Source organism: Manacus candei, unplaced genomic scaffold (assembly GCF_025592945.1).
Source record: "Manacus candei isolate 608988 ecotype Guabito, Panama unplaced genomic scaffold, ASM2559294v1 h1tg000047l, whole genome shotgun sequence".
In the NCBI taxonomy this organism is placed as follows: domain Eukaryota; kingdom Metazoa; phylum Chordata; class Aves; order Passeriformes; family Pipridae; genus Manacus; species Manacus candei.
Window position 1 is genome coordinate 4953922 of NW_026138095.1, and position 24029 is coordinate 4977950.

The 24029-nt window shown below is 41.1% G+C and overlaps 1 protein-coding gene across 3 annotated transcripts; it reads right to left on the reverse strand.

Moving 5' to 3' along the window:
- Nucleotides 1–24021, reverse strand: TOM1L1 (target of myb1 like 1 membrane trafficking protein). 3 transcript variants are annotated; one of them, XM_051798027.1, is made up of 15 exons: nt 23882–24021; nt 23693–23777; nt 21417–21495; nt 15404–15553; nt 14859–14978; nt 13204–13308; nt 12497–12613; nt 9412–9545; nt 6938–6998; nt 5445–5562; nt 4583–4679; nt 4055–4115; nt 3096–3180; nt 2746–2818; nt 1–1819 (listed from the first exon to the last, which is right to left on the reverse strand). In XM_051798027.1, the coding sequence occupies exons 1-15, from the start codon at nt 23937–23939 to the stop codon at nt 1756–1758; spliced, it is 1407 nt and encodes a 468-aa protein (XP_051653987.1). In that variant the 5' UTR covers nt 23940–24021; the 3' UTR covers nt 1–1755. The 3 variants fall into 3 exon arrangements, with proteins under 3 accessions (XP_051653987.1, XP_051653988.1, XP_051653989.1); XM_051798028.1 differs by having other exon boundaries at nt 23886–24001; XM_051798029.1 differs by lacking the exons at nt 23693–23777; nt 23882–24021 and adding an exon at nt 23536–23634.
- Nucleotides 24022–24029: the final 8 nt, after the last annotated feature.

Sequence of the window (24029 nt, forward strand, 5' to 3'; positions counted from 1 at the left end):
ATCCAGGCTAGGGGAAAAAAATTCTTACCTGGGTTGACTTTAGTCCATTGTCTTTTTGAAAGCTGAACTGATCAGGGCAGTTCTCCACACATTCCTTTGTTCTGGCCACCTGCTTCAGAAGGAAAGGAACATCCCCCTGGCAAGTGCCAGTTCCTTAAAAATGCAGGTTCTCCCCTCCAGTTTGAAAGCCCAAGTTTGTGCAGATACTGAGCACGTTCCAACTGTAAAACAAGCTCTGTAAGCTCGGTAATTAGCCAGTTCCCTTTCATTTATCTGTGACCATTTTGCTGCTTTAAATACATGAAGGTTCAGTCAGCAATCATCCATTATGGATTACCACACTGAAATAGCCCTTTTTGATTTGTTACCCATCAGTGTGTGAGTTTTGCCAATACAAGTAAGCTGTAGGGAAAAAATTGATCCACCTCAAATCCTATTTTCAGCTGTTTTCTCAGGCTGCTGCAAATAATACAAGAGAAATTAGAGTAAAACAACTTGCCTTTTCACCTCAGCTTACGAAAACCCCAAACTTGTGTTTTGGATAGAAGCAAGGTGTTCTAAAGGTCCTGCAGCCACTGCTGACTATGCAATGACACACCACAGATTTACACTAAAATACTTCCAAAACCACCTACATTTGGTGTTTCAGGGAATACACAAATATGCAAAAACTCAGAAGCAATGAGAGTTAACTTCTCAGTAAGCATTTGCCTTTATTTGGAATTTTATGCTACAAAAGTTGCAAAACCAGCTGAGAACTTATCCCTTAAACAGTTAACATAAGGAATGTTTAAAATGCAGTATTTCACAAAAAATTAGCTTATCTGCTATGAACATGAACTATGTCCTCAAATTTTATATCAACTATAAATTCAGAGAACTATACCTGTTAAAGTGCATAGTTTACATTCAGCATTAAAATAGATAAGGCACTGTAATTATTAAAAGATAAAACTGTTATTAACAGGGTTAAACAACTTAATTAAAGTAAATGGATAACTACTGCTCATCTGCATTGTAGATAATTAATTTTTCCTTCACCAGAACAATCTCTGCAGGGCAGGAACATTGAGAGAAATAATTGATCCCCCTTCAATATTTACTGAGTAAATAAAAGCAACAACAACAACAACATAGGAACAGGCAGGTTTTTTTCTGTTCTGTTAATCATGGATGACAGCACCTCGTGTCCCAGCTTTGGTTCCCTATATTGGGGGACTTTAGGAAGGAAGTTAAAAAAAAAAAAAAAGAAAATGTGTATTCAGGATATGATTGTAGAAAAGTAACACTGTGTCTTCAGATCTCTCTGAAGAGGCCCAATTTTAGAAAGAAGTCCTGTATATCAAAACCCCCTTATAAATTTCCAGGGAGATGAACACAGAGAGCAGTGAGGCCAAACCAGAAACTGGATTCTGCAGTTTCTGTAAATGTAGTGTCCTTTTTGTTTACTTGTGTCAGGTGTCAAATGTTACCTCCTATACAGGTGAATTTAGAAGTCATATTTTAAAGCCCCCCCCCAAATACCTCAAAATAACCATGCAAGTCACCGTGAAGAATACACAGCTGAACATTTAGGACAAATTGTCAAGGTGTTAGATCCAAGTAACTCCTCAGCTTGCACACAGCTTAGTACTCCAACACTAATTATTTGTTGTGCCCAAACCTCTTGTGTTATTCACTTGTAGGCTACAGGAAGCGCTGCACAGGACCAGCACCAGAGAATAACGTGGTCAGGACAAGACTCCCCCTCCACCCTCAGCAGTCTGTGCTCTTTTTAACTTCTGTCTTCAGCACATCATCGATTTCTTCATAAATAGCTCTGAAAGAGGAGGAATTACATCACAGGTGTTTCCTTTGGACAGAAGGCACCAGTGCAAAGCTGTCTGAGCAGGGACTGCCAAGGGTTTGTGGTGTTGCCTCAAAGTGGCTTTGGTTGCAGGATGCCCAGGTTTCCATGGAAACCAAGAGGCAACCCTGTGGTGCTGCTCTGATTAGACAGTTAATGAGATACCTCTGGACATTGTCACTTCTGATGAAACAAGTTTGGGAGCAGGACTGCGAAAAGCAAATGGCAAGTGTACCACCATGCAATTACTGCACTAATTAAAACTAAACAATGAAAGCTTTGTTGAGGTTTTTCTGCCTCAGAATTCAATGGTTCCTTGGAAATAAGTTTTGTATAGATGGCTCTATTTATTTATTTTATTTTTTTTTTGCAATTTACTGGTAGAAATTTGCTGTCTGACTCTTTTGGCCCTCTGGAGAGTCCCACCATCTCTTCCTTTTTGTAGTTTATATAAAATTGATTTTCTTGACATGCCGTAGAAAAACATTCTTAAAAATCATGATTGCTGTGAACTGCAATTCCTTTGGTTACCTTGTTCCAGAACTACCTGTGCTGAAGTGTCAGTCAGCTTCCTCCACCAGGACCCTTTACCATATTTCATTCACCTTTCTATATCACTGGATAGGATTTTAGTAGATCATTTTTGACATAGCATTAGTCCTCTGCTTTTACAAATGCCATTTAATGAGCACATTATAGGAGTTTATTCCTTAACTGGTTATGCCATAAATATTGGAAGAAAATATACAAAATGCAGCCACTGTCATGTACATCAGTGATCCAGTTGGTCAGTTAACTCAGTCTAAGTGGTGTGGTTTGTTTTCTCACTCAGAAGAAAAAGCCACCTTGCCTTTGGCAGATAAGAAAACTGTATTCTGTCTGGCTTAAAAGTTACTTACTCAGTGGGAGCCAAGGGATCAAATTCCATTATCTCGTAGTAATGAGGTGATTGTGACTTGTTCTTTGATGCAGCTGAAGAATAAAGACAGGCAGATACATTCAGATTTAAATGACAGTGAAAAGCATATTTACTGCATGTTACTTTTAGTGTCCTCCTGAAAGGAGCAGATTATCTGGATCCAGCTGCTTTAAATACCAAAATGGGTAGACTCTAAGAGAAGCCACGAGCAATAAGAGTTTGTCATTGATTGTTGCTGCCCATAGACTTAAGCAATCATTAAGTAAAGGCCTTAAGTTCCAACAAGAAAAATAAATCTCTCTGAAACAGGTGGTTTGCAGTACTTGTTACCTGCTGGTGATGGTCCATTCAGTGGTGTCTGTCCAGCCTTCACATTTATTGGGTTCAGAGGCACTGGGCTTAAAAGAGTTGCCAGCTAAGGATATCAAGCAAAACCATGCTTAAACAAGTTGTTCTATGAGAACCAGTTTGATTTAACTTATATAACTGCTGGCTTATCTTTACTCTCAGACTATTGCAGCTGAAGTTCTAAGGTCAACAGTTAACAATCCAATTAATCTCCATTCCCCACACAAACTTTGAAGCATCTTTCAGTGTTATCTGTAACACATTTATATAATTTACTTCTGTGTAATTTGTTACACTGCACAGACTCTAAGACTGGCTCTTATTTGCAGTTTAAAATAAGGACTATACATATGTGTTTGGGGGCTGCTTCTCATCTTTTCTATTTCATGCTGCCTACCACAGAACAGCATTCAAATTCATTCCATTACCTCAAAGCCCCTTCATGTTCTTTGCATTCCTTCTGTCATGGCTGTTTCTCTGCACATGGCATTTGTCTCACACTGCACTCAGGGTTTAAGTGTTTGATTTTTTTGGTGAGCTGTGTTTCTGGGGTTTGCCTTTTTTTTAGATTTCTTTTTTTTTTTTTTTTAATATCTTATTTGGTACAGGAAATACACCAGAGTAACATCATGGCAATAGGAGGAGAGCTCAGCTTGCTTCACATAGCAACAAATTAAACACAAATAATAGAGCAACTGCTTTCTGCAAACTCCCCTGGGGTTGTGCTGGACCCAAGGAAAGATTCTTTCATATTAGCACCCGTGGTATCACAAGAGGAAAGCTGACCTGGTCACCAAGCACAGTGTTCCCTGATGTATGGAGGAGGATCAGAGAACAGATCTTTTGTATCCCATTTGGAAGCAGTCAGGGTACATCCAAACAGTTCTCACTTTGACAGCTGCCAGACAAGAATGATTATCCTGAACATGAGCATTACTCACATTGCTATAGGTATGTCCAGCTGGGCTGTTCACATTATGGTTTTGTGCTTCAGTTGCAAATCTGGGAGAGAGTAATACATGGAAAGTAACTAAGAAATGATCAAAACTGTATAATCCAATTATCATTATTTTTTTTGCTGGTCTGTCTTTCCTGTATGTCACAACTGAGAGCAGCACAGGCAGGTGGGCCAGTGTCCCATTCAACAAGGACACCTCTCCTACCTTAAACTCTTTTACTGACCTGTTTCATGTTTCTGCCTTTCCCTGCAGCACTCCAGCAGAAAGTCACAGATATCTCAAGTATATTTTGCCTGTCAAGATACATCTCTCTCTATGACCAAACAGTGCTGCCACAGTAGTGTATTTTAAGCTTGTTTAGCAATGTCTAGCACACAGGTAGTTTTCACTTGTGTAAAAGCAGTAAATCTGTGTTCTCAGATCTTTTTATACTGATTAATTGAATTACAGAGTACTAATACCTCTGAGGATCTGTTATCTGTTCCCATTCCTTGATAAGAGACTACTCACGGGGATTGCTGAGCTTTTGTAGGAGTTGCTGAATCCAGCTGTGGATAAATTGATGGATGATGCCTGTTTTTATCTTCAGGGTGGGCAGATATGCCATCTGAAATTCAAAGCAATAATTAATGATCACTTAAACATTATTAAGCTGATGTTAGTTCCTTTGAACACTGTAAGAGTAAAGTTTTGTTTGGAAGGCCTATAAAGAGTCTGAAGTGAATTGCTGTTTATCACATGAAAGGCAAAATTTTAATAACTCTGAGAAGTAATAGATCCAAGACATTTATCTCCTTAAAATACCAGAACAACATCAGTAGTGCTCTACATGGTAGATACCACTTAAAGCTCTTTTCACTATTTCTAAAAGATTAAAATGGAATTCTAGGCATTTATTCCTGGGGGGACATGCACACCTTTAACTTTAGTATGTGGACTTTCTTAGAGTGGGTAAAAGAGGGGCTTCTACAAACAGTAATTCAGGGCACCTGAAGCCAAGTCTTTCTAACACCAAGTGCCTCCTGAAAAAACTCTGGATATGTTTCTTTCTTCCAAGAATAAGCAACTCCCAGACTGTTTTACTCACTGGAGTAGAAAACAGAGCATGTTCTACTACTCAAATGTACATAACAGGGGAAAAAGATTATTGCTTCCCCTGTAAACAAATTACAGGGAACCTTATACTACCTTACATTTTTTTCCCTAGGTAACCATATCAATTCTCCTTTTAAGAAGATTTAAGGAGCATCCTTGAAGTTAAGGAGCATCTTTGTTTTCTTTCTTGCAAGAAACTTCTTGACTCCTCCACTAAGCTCTTGTTGGCTTGTTTTAGGAAAGCAGGCTGCAAGGAAAAAGGATTTTTACCACTTACTAGAGCCTGAAGGAGCCACTGCAGAGTCAGCCTGCACCACTGCTGCCACAGGAGGTGGAGAATCTATGGAGAGGCCAAGTAGATCACTTGAGGGAGCAGATGGCTGTTTCCTGTACAGCTTAACATTTAAAAAAGGGTGAGTTATTTTAAGGGGGTTTTTTTGGTACATTTTTTAAAGGAACTTGCATAGAATTTAAAACGTTGTTATTTTCACAGAACACAAGCTTTTAAAATCTTAATATTAAAAATTGGCAAGTATGAGAGATCAGGACTCTGTGTGTGTGTGAAATATAGCTAATGAAATAAAAAATGCATTCCAGAAAAAAAATCAGTTTCAAAAGATAAAGAAAACCAGTTCTAATGCAGAAAACAGAAAGGACTCAGTTCTAAAAAGCCACTGTGAACTTGTTTAGATACAGTTTGATATCGATCTTCTGAGCAATCCTGTACAATTATTTTCATGCTACTTATTTATGATACTTAGATTTATTACATTCTTAGGAGATTGATTTTTTTTCTGTCCTGTATTGGATAGGAAAAGTTCAAAATCACAACAATATTTCCTAGGACCCAAAAAAGGGTTCCCTTTGTTCCTCCTGTGAATGTGTTGGCATTAAAAATGTAGCCAACCAAAGCTCTTAATAAAACCACATGCTTGAATCATACAGGTTTGGTCACACCAGATGAAAATTAAATAATTAAAGATGATGCATTTTAAACTCAGAGACTCCTGAATAATATAAAAATGCACAGAGAGCACCATTTGGACCATTAACTAATCCAGCAGTGCATCCATCAAGCAAAACCATCCACCTACATAACCAGTCTGTAGTAATAGTGACTTTTCAAGGAAAACAAGAACATCTTCTACCTTTTTTTAATAATTGTCAGCAGTATTTCAGCATTCATAATGCATTTTCATGTTGAGTCCTAGACTACACAATTATGGCTTAGCAGAAGCTGAAACATGTGCAAAACTACTTTGGGCAATATAATTAACAACCATAATTATCAATCAATAAAGGATAGTCATTAAAGATTTGCATTATTCACAATTCAGAAAAAGCTTTGAGTCAGGAAAAAAACCCATCAGCAACAGCGAATTCTGATAGTGCAAAGCATTTCAGTTCATAAATTCTTAACAGAGAGCAAATGAAAAGAAACATTATGGTTTCTCATTTTGTGTATGGCAGATAATTGTGCTTAGCTGGAGAGGTAATAAACCAGCATTTGAATAGACCTCTCTCTCTCTCATTTTTCCTGACCAAGCTTCCATTTCGGATTTGACATTTTTTTGTGTTTTAATTACATGAATTTGCATGTAATTCTGCAAGTGAAACTTTAGAAAATCAGGAAGAGTAGTATCAGCGTGTTGTCTCCTGTACCTCTCAACTAGAGAATATAATTCTGCATGTACCAAAAGGGTATTTTTCACAACAAAAAGAAAAAGGGATGTTTGCAGCCCTGCAGTCGATGAGTTCATCCATAATTACCTCTTCACGTTCACGTTGTATTCTCTGGTTCTCCAGAAAACGAACTCTGTTTCGAGAGAACCTGTTGAAGTTGCAGAGTTAAATGTTCATTCTTACATTTCTGTGATGCCATTCGTAACATGAAACTGGTTCTAAATAAAGTTTGATTATCAAAAGACTCCAGAGGCACCAAACAAGCACTACAGGTGGTGTCCCTGGGCACTTGTCCCTGCACAGGCAATGTGATTCCCCTTCCAGGGCTGTGCTCCTGGGATCACCTGCACTAACACCACCTGGTTTATTCCCGGGCTCACATTTGGAGACAGTCCTCTGTTTGTTCCAAAACACAACCAAGGCACAGCTGACAATGGTTTGCCCCAGTTCATGCCAGATAGGTGACTATGAACACACACTGCACCAACTCTGACTCCTCCTGATGAGAACACTCTTCCAACCGAGCCCCTGGAAACCTTCTGGGCAGCTCACTGCCTTCCCTCATGCCATCCCAGGGCAAACCACGCGCCTATTCTGGCACACAGCCCTCTCAGTAGTTCAGAAACTTGAAATAATTTTTTTAAAAAAGGAAACGAACAAGAAAAAATCTACCTGCATAAATGTGTGTGTACTACGAGTGACAACAGTGCTACTGTGGGGCCAGAGGAGACCCAGGCAAGTGACATTCAGCATCCAGAAGGACACTCTGGTTCAGCACCAAGAGCCCTGAGTGACACAGGTACGAGACTGTCTACACTGTTCAGGGTTATTGTACCAGTGAGGCCCAGAAAGAGAACACAGATGAACAGAGGAACAGAAGGAAAAAGCCTTTCCAACTGCAGACCACAAAATGTTTCTCTGAAATCCAGGAAGGACCGAGAGGCTACAGACACTAGAGGGAAGCACTGTTACACACAAGAGCCCTTTGTTGCACAACGGAGATTGCTCCGGATTTAATTTGGATTCTACATTAATAATGAGAAACAGGGAATGCAGCACGACTTGTCCTCAAACAATACCCACAGCATGAAACAGATGCAGCTCGTTAAAATCAGTTTGCCCTTTGCACATCTCATTGTTCAGGGGGAGAGCCAAAGGACAAATCTGCAACACAAAATTAACTAAATACATTTTCATACTTTATCAACTCCAAAGTGCAATGGATCTGCACCCAGGAAGACTCATTACATATAAACCATAACATTATAGTATTAGAATGCAGTATTTTCTGTCCAGTTTCATAATGGCAAATTAATTAGTCCTTCAACCACCAGGTCTTTCATAAGGCATTTGTTAAATTATACCCACAAGCTTCTATTCACAGTTCAAGAGATTCCTGGCCTTGCCAGTATTCATCAGTTATAATGAAAATGTAAGCCCACCTCTGACATCAGTGGATTTACAAATGCTGAACAGAATTCCTGTTTTGCTTTTTAAAATGAAAAACTTCTTCAAGCAAGAAGTGAGAAAACAGTTCTTTCAAGGCAGTTGCTGTAATTTATGGTAACAGTACTGCAGACATAAGATTTAGGGATAAATGAATAAATGACAACTAAATGTTGCCAAGATTAGGCCCAAAGTTTGGGCCTATGACACTTACAAGAATTAGTGATATTTTCAGTGCAGCATTTGGAAGAGGATTAAAAAGAAAAGATGACTGAATTCTATAAATCTGCTAAATTTAATCACGAACCATTGCACTTTAATGATTTCTAGAACATTTCCTAGCCATGGAAGAGATCAACTACTTAAGATGGAAGGGTAGCTCCTATTAAATCTGAATACTCTCCATGAGTGTACTCATGTGATATTTTGGGGGCTAACACTGGAATTTTGAGTTTAACAATAATTTCAGTTTTGCTGGCATCTACTCATGCTACCAATGCCATAACAGACAAACACCCAGGATGTCAACAGGAGCCCTGCAGTGCTTTCATGTGTGAAAGAAAGAAACATTTTCTGCTGTAAGACAAGCAGAACAGTCTGTTTCAATCCAGCTGAGAACAGCAAGTGACTCTCTTAGGTGTGCAATGAGGCAGAATGCTGCTCCATGGCCAGTTCCTGCAGTAAAGCTGTCAAAGTTGCTTAGAAAGGAGAACAACTATTCCTTCCTGAAAGCACAGACACTTAACAGAGATAAGGACCATCACCAGCACCAAAGGTTTTGCAGCAGGCTGATGACAAATTCACTGGGCACTCCCAAAAAGGAGTGTCAAATTCCAAAATGAATCCCGTTTGTGTGCCTCCATCTGACTTACTGTCTGTGCTGTTAACTCCTTTTACTCCATTCTAATGGTTTTCTAACTACCTTCCTGAACCAATTCTGGAGTGTTTAGAAGAAGGCAAATATATAACTTCCTCTTTTTGCAATCATGTTTCTTTTCAGGATATAAGGATAAAATCAGTCCCATGTGGAGGATCAACACCAGGGACCATCTGTCCACTAAGTGCACTTAATTCAGTTAGGATTCCAAATGTGAGGAGAGAGACCCTGTGCTTACCTTTCATGTCCCAGGAGGACATTATTCAGATCTTCATTTACTTGTATTAACTCAACTATCACATCTTCATTCTCCACTGTCACCAACAATTCCATGATCCTCTCCTGCATCATCCGACAGGTCTTATACAGTTTCTGCCCGAGGCAAGGGAAGAAAAATAAATGAATAAATTGTAACTGTGATCTCTCAGTTTGTCAGTTCTGGAGATGAATGATAAGACACTCCAGCCTTGCAGACTCACAGGCAATATTCCTTAATTTACACAAACCACATGTGCCATTTACTTGAATTGCAAATGGGACAATGTTCATGTGTTTGACCTCTGCAGTGCAGGTTCACAACTCCCACCACCACAGCCAGCACTCCTACCCAACCCCTGCCTCTTGACCCATCTTCGTTTCTGAAGATATATCTGTCTCTAAAGTCTAAATTACACATTGCAAAATAACACAGATCCCTCTGGGCGATGTAGAGCAAATGTGATTTGATTCTGCTTGAAGCTGATTAAACTCAGCAGGATGCTTGGATGTAATCCTGTTCAGTGTCTGCTTGAAGAAAAGACAATAGTGACCTGAAGGTCAGAAGTGACACAAGTCTCCAGCTCTAACTATTCCTCTGAGTGGGGAAGTCTGGATGCATTTCACCTATGCACTTTTGAGAAAGTAACACAAACCTTACAGAACCACTTGATGGGAGAATTATGAGGGTTCATCAAGCAGAACTTTGCATTATTACCAGTTGAAACGGAACACAGTTTGTTTATATTACTCTCCTCTGTAGAACTTTGCATGTTCAAAGAAACAAATTCTTTAGCAACAGGAACTTTAACTCAGCCAACATTTTTTTTTCCCCTTCATTTGCAAATGCTGGCTGGCTCCACTTAAAAAAAAAACAAAAAATGGTGGGGGGAAATCACTTTATTTGCACACTGCTATCCAGAAATTTCTCTGGTATTATTTTCAAAGTGATCTGATTTTTCCTCAAAAAACCACATACTTCACGGAGATAAATTACTTATGTAAAAAGAAAATTTGCACCCCTTTGCCAAATCTGTGTCAGGATTACAGAGTGCTGTACTTTTCAGTACTGTATCTTCATAGCCCAGGATAAAATGCACAAAAACCTATTCAGCTTAATGTCTGTAATTAAATTTAAAACCTTTCAGGCTCCACACTTTACTACCTGATCAGCATTTAAAAAACATATATTTCTTATGGCTCCATTACACAAGCAGACTGGCTCCTTTGCAAGTATCAATAATCCAGAGAGAAGGAAATTGAGACTCTCATTTCAGGCATAGATCTGCCAGGCTTTGCTCCTCGTGCACTCTCCTTTTTTGAAAAACTGGAGTTTTACAATGAAGAAGCAGCAGCTGGAATAACAATCATCAGTGATTCCCATACATTTGTGCTAATTCTTACCAGCTGCTGCTCTGGACCCACATTCCTGCACGTTCATCCAGTATATCTATTCACTATCCAGTACAAAAGTCTGTGACTCTTCTTGGCTGACACTGAGCTATTCTTTAACTACTATTATTGGCCAGCACATTATTTCAAGTAAGATCTGATATCTTAAGCCTTGTCCAAAACAGGGTGGAGAAAGGGAGGAGCCTGGCCACTAATGAAGATAAAGAACTGAAAACATGTTGCACTGATCAAGCTCACCCTGTTTTAGCACTTATTGGGAGACTCCATGTAGTCAAAAGGACTGAAATCAGTGTCTCCAACTCACTCAAAGCCTGAACAAGCAGCTCCTTTAATAAAGGACTTTGTTCTCTGACAACAAAAGCCTAATCCAAGCAAACCAGGTAGTGCCACAAACAAAAGGGAACATTAAACACTGTTCAAGGAACAGGGTGGCCCTGCTTGATGCTTTACTCCACTCCAGGCACAGGGGAAAAAGAACGGAAAGAACAACAGTGAAAGGAATGAGTTTTCAGTCACTCTCCCACATATGGGAACTCCACACCCTGTCCTCAACCTTTTGCCAACAATTTTATTACTGGGAGTGTCAATAGGAATCCACTGGTTTACTGTGGGCAACTGAATCTGTGCACCCACATGCAGAAGGGCCACAGCAGGAGACAGGAAAGGAGAGACATATTTTTCCTGTTTCATAACCAGAAACATTTACCCTGTCGTGGACTGGACAGAGGTGGCCAAGCAGATTAAACCCCTGTATTCTCAACAGCACTCAATAAGGGTTCCTTGCAAAGGAAAATTTCTACACTGGGCAGAAGAAGTGCACTCAAGGCTTGCAAAAATTAGATTAGTTCTCCAAAACATTTAATGCTGTAAAACTGCTAAAAATGCATCCTCATCATAGAAGTTTGAAGGTAAGTTTAGAAACAGAAGGATGGGATAAAAGCTTTTCAAGCTCTTGCACACAGTATGGAACAGAAAAACTTCCATTGACATAGGTCACTATTGAAATGCTAAAGTAATACTGTATTTTTAATTTCTAAAATAGAAACCACAGCATAAGCAAGTAGAAGAAATGATGTCACAGAAGGAACATCTACACGTTCACTGTCGACTCCGAACTGGGCTATCGCAATACAATTCCTCCAGGCTACACTTTGGGAGCACGTGGATGCACCTGTAGCACAGCAAGCTCCCAACCTCTGAGGTCAAGCCAATGCTTCATATTCCTCACTGGCCTTCAGTCTGCCTCCAAGGTACTGGTAATAACAAAGAGAGCACTGACAACTGCAGGACGGATACGAGAGCGAGACTGTGTCATCACCTGTTTTCCCACAAGGCAACTGCGTTCTACTGGAATGTTCTCTGGGCTGTTTGACAGAACATGCTTAACAGAGAACGCTCCATTATGAAATTCCTTTGCCCTTGGAATTCCCTAGAGCTTAAATTTGCATTGCAAGCTGTATTGTCTTTTCCTGACTATCTCGATGTCAGGGGCAGGTGAAGGAGACAAAAGAAAAGCTGAGCAAAAACCAGAGATCGAAACCTGTTGATGGATTCCATTTGTCAGCTCGAATCCAGATGTTAAAAAAAAGGATGCAGTATATTTTAAAATCAGCTTTAACCAAATCGACATGCCCCACCAATGAATTATCATATACCTGTAAAAGATTCATATCATCTGGATTTTCAGAGCCAGGAGCATTTTCTTTTAATATCGATGACATGACTCTCACGTTCATTTTTGCCATATCCAGTTCACTGTACAGTTTCCCAACCTGTTGAATTCAATAGGAGAATATTGTGTAGGTGAGCAGATAAAGCAGAATAATTCTTACCCCTAATACATACTTTCTTCCCCATTAGGTATAATATGAGCCTAATTAGCATTATTTTACTCCAGTGACGTGCCATGAAAATGAATGGAATTAGCTCAGCTTTTATATGTGTAATCAAACTAAGATCCAAACCTGATAGCACTACTTGTTTTCCTTGCAGCTAATCCCTCTCACTAATGTCACTCTTACTCCTTTTAGTTAGCTACAGGGAGGCAGGAACAGAAGTGAACTGTCCTTTCCTTCCTGCTTTTCAGAACAATCTTTTCACACAAGCCTTATGTAGAAGTAAGTCTGGCTTTCTCACTCACCTTTGAAGTAGTTTTTATCAATCTGCATAGCAGCATTGTAAGACATGACTAGATGCTCACACACTTGAGTAAATGATTCCAGGAACCCAAACCCATGAATTTAGAGCTGTATCCCTTGATCTGATGGTCCCTTCAGCGGCCTGAGCACCCAGGCTGCTGGAGTCACACATTAACAGCACGTTTCAAGTGGACCTGCCCTGCTCTAAACCTGTAGTACTGCACCTGCTCTGGAGTCAACAACAGCGTTGGGCCCGTGGGAAGAGGCAGGAAGGAACGTTTGGCAGGACAAGCAGAGGAGGGTGATGACTTTGTAGAAGACCGAGGTGTCTGTGGAAAGACAAAAGAGCAGAGCTTGGGTTGAACAAAGGAACTGGTGCAGACATCCTGCTGAGAGAGGATCATCCCTGTCAGACCAGACAACTGGGCAGCAGCTTTCTCATAATCAGTGCTCCCAGGGAATTTGTTGAGCAAGGTCTGTTTACAAAAATAAATCTAATGGCTGTTTTGTCATGAAACGAGGCTTGGAATTCAGGTATCTTTGAAAAGGGCTTGCAAGTAAATTCCATCACAGGATAAAGTGGAAATGGCTAAAGAACGGGCTAGCAAGGAACTCGTGAGCCATCCGACAGCCACGAGTCCCTCCCAAAGTGCCACTGCAGCTTTACAGTGAAGGACAGTTTACAATGAGATCACACTTGGAAGCAGTAGCAAGGCTGGGGGGTTGAGTCTGGGGCTCTGCAGAAGGTGAACAACAAAAGCCTTCTGGATTGAAAAGCTGGAACACTCTGCCTGCAGAAAGCTTCACCTGCATTGTATTTGATCTGACTGCTAAAATAAAATCCAAATCCAAACCCAGCCAGCAAAGGAATACACAGTACAGGTCCTTCACTTCCTAGAGACTGAGGTAAAAACTCTGTTCAGGTCTGCTGTTGCTGAGATCAACAGAAGGTTTGCCAGATTTTAACTGTCAAATACATGTGGTTGACAAAATAATCTCTGCTGTACTTGGTGAGGAAAATAAATTATTGTCTATTGAGAGCATTCTTCACACAGCTTGGGCAAACAACCTTCAAATACATAAGCTTTTGTGCACTCCACTATTCAGCCATCAAATCAAACTCAGGATAAATCTGAGTTATTCCTGTCTGCACTGATTATAGGCATCTAGGTCTATATTGCAAGGTTTCACCCTGTGGTGGATAGCTTTCACACTGCTCAAAACTCTTGTGAAAACTCTTATAATAGAATAAAAAAACAGAAAAAAAGGGCTTTAAAACATGTACTGTATTTTCAGCTGATGTCCAATGCTCAAGCCATACTTATATTTAATGTTCTAGATGCTACACGGTCCTACCTATCACACAGGCTTAAATAACAATTATTGTGTATGGACTGTGAAAACAGCTGGAGAGATATAAAGATAATAGTCTTTTTTATAGTTCTACAACTCTTGATTTAAGGATAGATGACGCTCATGTTCTGAACAGTATGTATTTTGTGAAAGCCTTACTCATTTTTGTTGAGGCTTTCAGAAGCTGACAAGTTTGGAGCACTCAGCACTCTTTTTTTTTTTTTAAAGTAAACAGCATGGTCAAATCTTTGAAAGTCTCAAGACAGAGATGCTTCATTTTTGAGAACATATCCACTGATCTGTGGTTGGCAATAAAATAAACTATTATATATAGGTCAGGTTTCTTTGTTGTTATCTTAGCTGTTATAATTGAAACCGATTCCTGCTCACGTGCTTAAGTAGGTTTGTCATATTCTGCCCTGGAGCATTTTAATAAAAAGAATCCCAAACCAAACACACCTTCTTTGTCTGCAGAGCTCAAACAATTAACATATCCTGCTCTTGAAGTATCCCTGTATATCCTCACCTTAGGTCCACCACTGCTGGTGTGAGGGGATGGAAACTCCACTCCTTTCTTCAGCAATTCCAGGTAAACTTCTTTTACTTCACTCACATCCACCATTCCTTGAAAACCTCGGGCCCACGTCTAGTGTTGAAATGTCAGGAAGAAAACAGTGACAGAAATGGTCAGTCAGTGGGTCAGACAAATGCTTTTAAAATGTGTTGTCCTAAAGACAGGTCATTCCCTACATCCACCCTGGAGGGCTCCATTCAAAGCAGCAGGAACCACAAAAGCTCCAGAGTTACCTCTCATCCTGCTGGCTGAGTGCAGCCACAGCCACAGCATGTGCACAGATTGGGAAGGGAATAGAAAAGGTGGAGGTTTTCCAGTTGTCTGCCTTTGTCTTCCAGTCTGTGCTACTCCTGTGTGAAGCAGCAGCAGCAAGAACAGGGTCTGCTCTAGGAAGAGGTTCCCAGGACACGTTATGGTACAGAAATGGGCTGCACCATGAAATGTTTCCCATATAGCAGAGACACTGTGAGCACTTACAGTTTGCTCTATAGACTCACCATGATATAGGTCAAGATTTTCTCCTGCATGTCAATTGGCAGATTGTATCTTGGGTTCAGTAATTTCACCAGCTTGTCTTTGCAGAAATCTTTCTTCACAACTAAAGACTGGAATCTTGGGCCACAGTTCTCCATACACATGTCAAGCAGCTGCACACACAAAAATCCTTCTGTTACACAGAGACTGGGGAAAAAACCCACAACTTGAGTGCTTTTGTTTCCTTTTGTTTAATTTGTTTTAAGGAGTTATGAGGATTAGCAGGAATGAACAGATTATTGCAGCTCACTGTGTGCTCTGTTATACTGTGCAGTACAAAGGAGATGTGTCAGCCACAGTTAAACTATTTTTAACAGAGAAGTGTGGTCACACTTGTTTCCATGCCATAGCAGTAACTGAAACATACAGTACCTTAACAGCACAAAATCTATCCAAAGCTTAAAAAGATTACTTGTACAGACTTAGCAATAGAATTAATTCACTGCCTAGCACATAGGTCTGACAGATTCTGAAGAACTCTGCAAGAGAAGAAAATCACATCACTAAATGCCTCTCTTCTAATCTGCCCTGTAAGTGAGAGACTAATGATAAAATAGAAGAGAACAAAATCAACAGCTCAGAGCACAGTTTCTTCATGCTTTTCAAAGGTCACAATCATTTGAAACAGAAGAGCTGAAATGTTCCAATTGTCACATTCACCTTCATGAAGGAAGTCTGCTTCCAAAACTCTGCTTGAAATGCTCAGAGTAGGGTCCCTGTAAGCAACATATCTGCCCTATCAAACACAGCAGCATGAGGTGGTGACATAAAGCTTCTCTCTCTTGTGCATTTGGAGGTGACCAACTACCATTCCCATTTTGCAGAAGAGATATCAAAAGCTGCCACTCCATCCCAGTCACCTGAGATCAGGCCAATACAAGTCTTGATGGGAAACTGGAGTCAATCAGATTGGATCCAGAATCAGGAAAAATGGTCACCCTCCTGTGCGTCTTGCCCTTCAACTGCAGCTTCCCTTTCTCTCCCAGTGTAAGAGGGAAGGTGAAAAGGTGAAAGCAAAGGGTTGACATTAACAAAAGGCTGCAAAATTTCATGGGTTTCCAGAGAAAACTTCCCTTGAATCATGTAACAGACAGGACATATTCTCAAAAGGATAAACATATTTTAAGGTATGATAATGTAATCTTGATAAAAGTAGGTTAAATATACTTTCCTATTCACAGCAGACTATATTTGACTAAGTGAAATCATTTTAGTAACTCATTTTCTAGCCTCAGGACTTGGGGATTTTTCCCTCAGTGTGATCATGAATTTACAGGAGAACAGGTTTAAGACCAGAAGAAAATACATTGCCAAAATGAAAACAGGGTAGAACAAAGAGACTCTGGTAGACTGCTGTGCAAAAAACTAACTGAAAGATAATTACAAAAAAAATCTTGGCTAGAAACATTATTTTTCATAGAGAGTACATGAAACATATGCTAATAAGCCAAGTTATTTGCCTGTGCAGTACTTCAAAGATGGTCTGTGTAAAATATTTTCAACCCAGTGCATGGGAAATTTGGTATGCTACTCCCTATTATTAATTCCCTGCTTAAGGGACTGGGTATTTACCCACTGAATGAAAGTACTGAACTAATGGGCTGGATCCTCCACTCAATTATGCCAGTCCAGCCCACTCAGAGAGAAACTAAGCTGGTATGAGAAAAAGAAGAATTTGACTCAATTATTTTTAACTGGACCATTCATGAACAAGCCACTTTCATGCTAATAACACCTTTCATTAGAATTTCAATACGGGTATTTATTGTGCAAATAGGACTTCACCATCCCAGGGAGCTCCACTGGAAGGAATAGATCCAAGGTGGCCAAGTCAGCTACTGCTCCACATAGCACAGTGGAATCTCAACAGAAACGTGTTTTAATAACAAAACTGGTGAATTAATTTCAACCAAACTTCCTGTAAGTGACAGACTGGATATGAGAAGGGTTGGAATGGACAGAGAGGCTGTTCCAGGCTCACTGATACCAGAGGAGGTCTGCACTGAGCAAAAAAGGGGGAAACCTGTGTAATCCCAGCCTTCTGGCTGGAGTCAGAATCACAGAACTAATGTGGTAAAAGGCATCTACAGAGAGGTGAAGCCAAACTGTAAAGCAGAAACAAGAAAAGGGAGAAGTTGGTGAGTACAGCAGAAAGTCAACTACATTCCTTATCAATAGAGACCTCACTCAGAATTCCAGAAGATTTGCTGCTCAACTAAAGCAGCCAGGAATGGTCCATAAAGCTGTAAGGAAGGGGTGCAGTGTGTGATGGACACTTGTCAGAGCTAAGGTCAACACAAGAAAACACAGGTGAAGTGTTCGCTTCTTCGCATTTCTGACTCAAAGGGAACAAGCCATTAATCCATCTCCAGGATTACACTGTATGAACACACACTGATGTCTCCCCAGAAGAGTTTTTGAACAGCAAGATGCTATTTCCAAGGCCAGCACTTAAAACAAACCGGTATGAGCAGCTCTCTCAGCTGCCATTCCCCAATTACAGTGCAGGGGCTATGCACACTTCACCAAGATTCAGCATTTCAAAAATATTCCATTTTCAGAAGTCTTCACTTTTTCAAATTTCACATTTCAATGTCCCACTCAACGTCCTTTGCTTTTCTTCTTTGCCCATGTATACCATAAAGTATAATAAAATGGACTAGGACTGTTTTGATTGAGGAGCTGGAAGGCTCTCTCATGTTTTTGTTTTTTAGATCCTCTGCTCTGTGACATGTTAATTTAACAAAGTAAAATCTGAAGGCCACATTTGCCATGCTAAATTTTTTTGTACATCTAGAAAAGTACAGACTATTGAAAGGAAAAGCAGAAATATTCTTAGAAAAAAATCCTCCAAAATTTAAATCTTGCCAATCATACAATCACAGAATGGTTTCACTTGGAAGGGACCTTAAAGATCAAATAGTTCCAATCCCCTTGCCATGGGTAGAGACATAATTCACTAGATCAGGTTGCTAAGGGCCCCATACAACTTGGTCTTGAACACTTCCAGGGATGGGACATTCCCAATTTCACTGGGAAAATGACTCCCTTTAAAACATTTCCCAACAATGTAATGCAGAAATGAAACAGCAATCTTAAATTTCTGCCCACTGCTTTGAATGTAAGAGTGTGTGTGTGGACACAGGCACAGAGAGGGACACATTTAATGTGAGATTTAATGTGACAACTGAACAGGTACCGCAGTGTTCACCACACAAACAGACTTCAGGTATCCAAAGTCTATCAGTAATAAAAAGTCAAGTAACACACACACACACTTGGTTGGATTCCAGCCTGAAAGTTCTAATCCTCTTCCCTCTGATTGCACAATCTCCACTGCCAAGCCTCGGTGTTATCAAAGGCTGGGCATGGAGCAACTTCATGGCCTGACACACATAAACCTCCTTTCACATGACTTCACAGGTAAACTCTGCAGCTCAGAGCACATGAAACCAAGCACATTATAGAGCTGGCACTCAGCCTTCTTCCTCCAAATAAATAAATATGCACTTACGAGCCAGGAGAAGGAAGACACTGCTGAGATTTAACACGTCTCAATAACATAATCAGGGCTAACACGTGCAGTTGTGCTGCTTTGATGAAGACACTCACACTTCATTCTGTGCTCCTTAAGCAGCTTCATAAGAAAGATTAAATTCTAGGATTTCAAGGTTGAGCAGAGAGAAGTGGATCAAAGCACCTTTCAAAAGAAATGAGATTTGTAGATCCTTAATTTTACCTAATGTGGGTAAGATGTTGAATCCCAAAGGCTGGAGGACCACATTTACTACAGGAAATACAGGTACTCATAGTTCATAAAAAAAAAGAGTCCTTATTTTTGCAAAAATCTGGGAGGAAAACAACTTTATGAGATGAGAGTTGCACTAGGAGGGAAGGGCTTCTGTTTCAGAAATTGAAAATTATGTCTGTTTTTCCCTTTGCAATGATTTGCTGTTGTAATCTAAGCATTTCAAAATGGGAAACAGGAACAATTTCATTAAGGCAATTAAGAAGATAAAAATAGAAGATATAGCACACAGGAAGAGTGATTTGGGAACAAAGTTAAAAGCCACACGTGGCCAGCAGTGGGGTCATTAAAGGAAAGGTTTCACATGTGCTAAACTGATGGCAGTACTGGTAAAAAACCAAAAAGGAAAGAAGTCAGGGGCAGAGGGAGAAGCAAAGGATAGAAGATCTTACATAAGAACTAAAGCTGAAAGAGAGTTAAAGGAAAGGCTGTAACTTATTTAAATTAAAAAAAAAAAAAAAGGAAAAAATATTGAGGAACACAGGGAGGAGAAATCTGCAGAAAGAAAACAGAAGCTGGGCCAAAAGGATGCAACTGCCTGACAGGCACAGGTAACACTTGCACACGTGTGTGGGTGAGAACAGACAGGGAGAAAGGGGCCTGGGATGGCACAGAGACTGAGAGTGTTGAACTGCAATCCCAGCTGAACCCAACACTCCTCCTGCGAGCAAATGCAGTGAGCTTCCAGGTCAAAGTGATAAAGTTCTTCCTTGGATACACCTGAAACAAGATCCTTCTCCCATTTTTACATCCTCAAAGGCTGAGCTATAAGGTCACCTTGGGTATATCTGCACTGTAAATACCCAAGGAACGGCTCCCAAACCTAAACACTGGGTTATCAAAATTGACTGTGTCAGATACCCAGAGCAGGACCTCGGTGCACAAGGACTGCACCAAGGACTGGAGGAGAGGGAAAGCAGAGCTGACACAGGGATGGCAAGTACAGTGGAAATCCAGTGTTTCTGTTATGCAAACAGAGAAAACACACACACAAACGTGACTCACGAGACAGGGGAGGAGGAAGCCAGGAAAGAAGTGAGGAAATGGAACCAGCTGCAGGTATAAATTGACATGTTAAATACATTTATCTGCATCTCTAACTTGTCAGGAGGCACTTGGGCAATTGCTAAGCGACCTACAATTCCACACTGTCCATCACTGATCTTCCTTAATCACTTCTCAGCACATGTTGATGTAGATAATGATTTTGCACAACAAATACCAAAGCCATGAGTAATGGTAGTCAGTGTGATGCAGACAGGCCCCTACAACCTCAAAAAAGGAAATGCTGAAAATAGTTTTAGACAACTAATGAAAGACAAAAGTCTCCAATAACTTAAAACACAAATGATATGATTCTTCTCACAGTTGCACTATTGTTAGCCAAGAGCAAGTCAAGTCAGAAACTCAGGACTTATGACAACATTAAGAACTTCCTGCTGCTGCCTACATTACCAGTGTAGTGGAAAATGGAACTGCATTAACAAACTCCAGTAAATCTTAAATTGACTGAAATGACACCTCCCCAAACACTGAGGCAGTTTAGAAACACTGTCAGGTTTTGGAAGCCAGATTATGTCAAGTGAGAATCTTTCCAGTCACTACAGCCTTCAGTCATAACATCTGGATTTCACATGGCTTATCCTGTCTCTTGCTCCCTTGCTTAACTCATTGTTGCTACCTTTTCATGCAAGTTTCTCATTTAGATGTGATAACATTTATTTTTACAAAGCAGTTATCACACATTCCACCGTGCTGCACACTGTGCTTAGTTTAACTAAGATCAGTACCACAAGGTGAGTAATAGAATGGTCAAATGCAGCTTTTATGTAATAACCCAACCTCCATGTCTTTCACAAACAGGTGGGGCACTCACAGAGGGACAGTCACTAGAGTAAATAAGAGCTATACTACTTCCACATAGTACAAATTTAAAAAAAAACCCAACCAAACAAAACCACAACAATAAATGTCAGAATTTGCATCATCCAGGATTCCATGGAATGCTGGCAGACCATCTGATCTGCACTGTGGCAGTGCTGTGCACACAAACAACAAAGACTGAAATCATCCCGGAGAGTTGTGTCAGGGATAATTTGCATGCCACCTTATCGTTTAGAATGTTTGCCTCCTTGGTGTCTAATTAATGTAAACATAGCTGTACTTACAGACAGGGTGAGCCTGATCTCCTTATGGTTACAGTTTTTTGCAAGCTTTTTCTTTAGTGCCTTAACTGCATCTTTAGGCCTGTGAGAAGAAATTAAGGAGAAAAAGTTACCAGTGAAATTGGGCTGTTTTTCTAGTTCATAACTTCATCCAAGACCCAAAAATACCAGCCTGAGATACGGCACCAAATTCATCCCTGTATTTACACCCACACAAAACAAGAGCAATTGCCCCATTGATTTCAGCCAAATCACTTCAGCACTGAGCTAGAGCATCAAAGCAGTGAATCAGGTTTGTAACTGCAGACCGTGCATTACTCCAGAGACTGTGCAGAGAAACAAAGTTATTCTCCTCTGTAAAGTCTGCTCCAAAATTATATTTTCCCACTATTGTACAACAGAACTACTTATCTAGCTTTTATTGCCAAGAAAGGGAATATCAATTGCCAGCTGTATCAAGAGTTGGCTGGTACCTATTTTTCACGTATGATGCAATTAAAAAATATTCTGCTGGGAGGGCTGTCGGGAGCAGGGGTGTCATGGATAACTTCCAATCTTATAATTGCAGGATGCATTTAACTCATCTGAGTAATTACCATGTATGGATGGACAACCCATTCCAGCCCAGAGATAGGGCCATTTCCAACCCAGCCATTTTGATTTCTATATATACATCCCATATCTTTTAACTATCTATGTAGGAGGAAGAGGGTGGAAGACGGTATCGAGATTATCACACGTGGGGAGCAGTTTTGCCTCATTAATATGGACTATCTATAGTGTACAATTATTAGGGCCAGCCCAACAATCATGATCAACATAAACAAGATGTCCCAGTGCCTCTTTAGGATCTCTCTAGAATCTAAGATGGAGCAATAGGCACAAACACAATGTTTTGATAAGAAAAAAAAGAAATGTTTGTTGAAATTATTTCAAAGCCAATAAAATTAAGTGGGTATTTACCACCGCTGCATTTCTCAGTTTGAAATGTTATACTTCATGTGAAGAAAAAAAAGAAGATACTTCTCATTTTTCTTAATCTTATGCCATACCCAGGCATACTAGGAAAGCATCAAGGGATGGACGGGAGCATGAGTGAGGAGAAGAAAACTTTCCCTTGCAGAAAGCTGTACTATGATTCCACTCCTGCTTCTTGTTTCCCTTACTGAAGCATCTGGAAATGCTCTGGTCAGGAGCTGGATATTGTATTAAAATAACCATTTACCTAATTAGATACAGCAGTTCTGCTGTTCCTAGTATCCTGTTACAGACTGTGACTAGTAGTAGCTGCCTAGGAGGAAGTTACAAGGAGTTCCTCTGTAAGCATAAGCTGTACACAAGAGGAAATAAGTTTATTAAGAAAAGCTCTGTTGCATGGAAACTTCACATAAAAACTAACACTGAGGGTCAAAGCGTGCTGTTGCTTATGGCAATAACCAGAAGGGAGTTATTACTGACATTCCAAGCACTAAGAGCCACGGGTGAGAGAGTGTGGGATCCAAAAAAATGAGAGGGAAGAAAAGTTGATACAAAATAAAAAGATACATGTGCAGCAACTAAGCCCATCTCACTCTCCTGGAGAAAGCTCTTCAGCTGATGTTAAAATACGCCACTGCTAGCAGTGAGCTCTTGCAATGCAAAACTGATCTTACATGAGAACGAATTTCCTTCTTCCCCTTTCACAGGTGAGAACAAGGAAGCTCAGAGCAGCAAGTACCTGAGCAAACCTGGATGTGCAAGAGGCCACCTCAGTCCTGGGAGCCTCTGGGAACAGACCCTGACGGGATGGATCCCACTGAACAGGGACCCAGCCATCGCTTCACCCCTGCTGTGACACAGCTGAGCAACTGGACAGTGCAGAACTCCAGGTTAAAAGCCGAGAGTTTTAAACAGTGTTGGAGGCACCCAAGTGCCCAAAGCCTTTTTATAGGTGGGTTTTGCAGAGGGCAGGGGTACCCGTTTAGCCTGATGAGGAGTACAGGTTGTACAAAATACATCAGACGCAGGTGAGAAACATTTGTTACCACCTTTCCTCCAGCGCGTGTCCACGGGGAAGAGCTTACGAGTCTAATCCCTACAAGTCCTGTCGGCTCGGAGACGGGCAAAGCTTTTTTCTACGAACCAGAGGTACGTGCTCCCTGCTGTTATTTCGTTTTGGGTCACTTCACACAAGCGCCCTACACCTCCTGCTCGGTGTCCCTTTGCCCTCGAGCAGCGCCGCTGCCACCTCCGAGCCGCGCACCGGCCGCTGTCGATCGCTCGCCCCCGGCCGCGCTCACCCCTCCTCCGTGGCGTTGATCAGGTCGCAGATGTGCATGAACTGCCCCCACTCCTCGGTCTGCAGCGATCCGAGCGTCGCCCGCTCTGAAAGGCCAAGGGGAGCCGCCGTTCAGCCGCCGGGCGGGGAGAGGGGGCGGCCCCGGCTCCCCTCGGGGCGGGACGGGGCGCGGAGCCCCCCCGGTACTCACCGACCAGGCTGCCCACGGCGGTGCCGAACGGGTCCTTCGGAGCCTTCCCGAAAGCCATGGCCGGCTGCCGGCAGCGTCCCGCGGGCTCTGCGGGGCTGCAGCCCCGTCCCGTCCCGTCCCCTCCGCCGGATCCGGCCGCTCCCTCCCC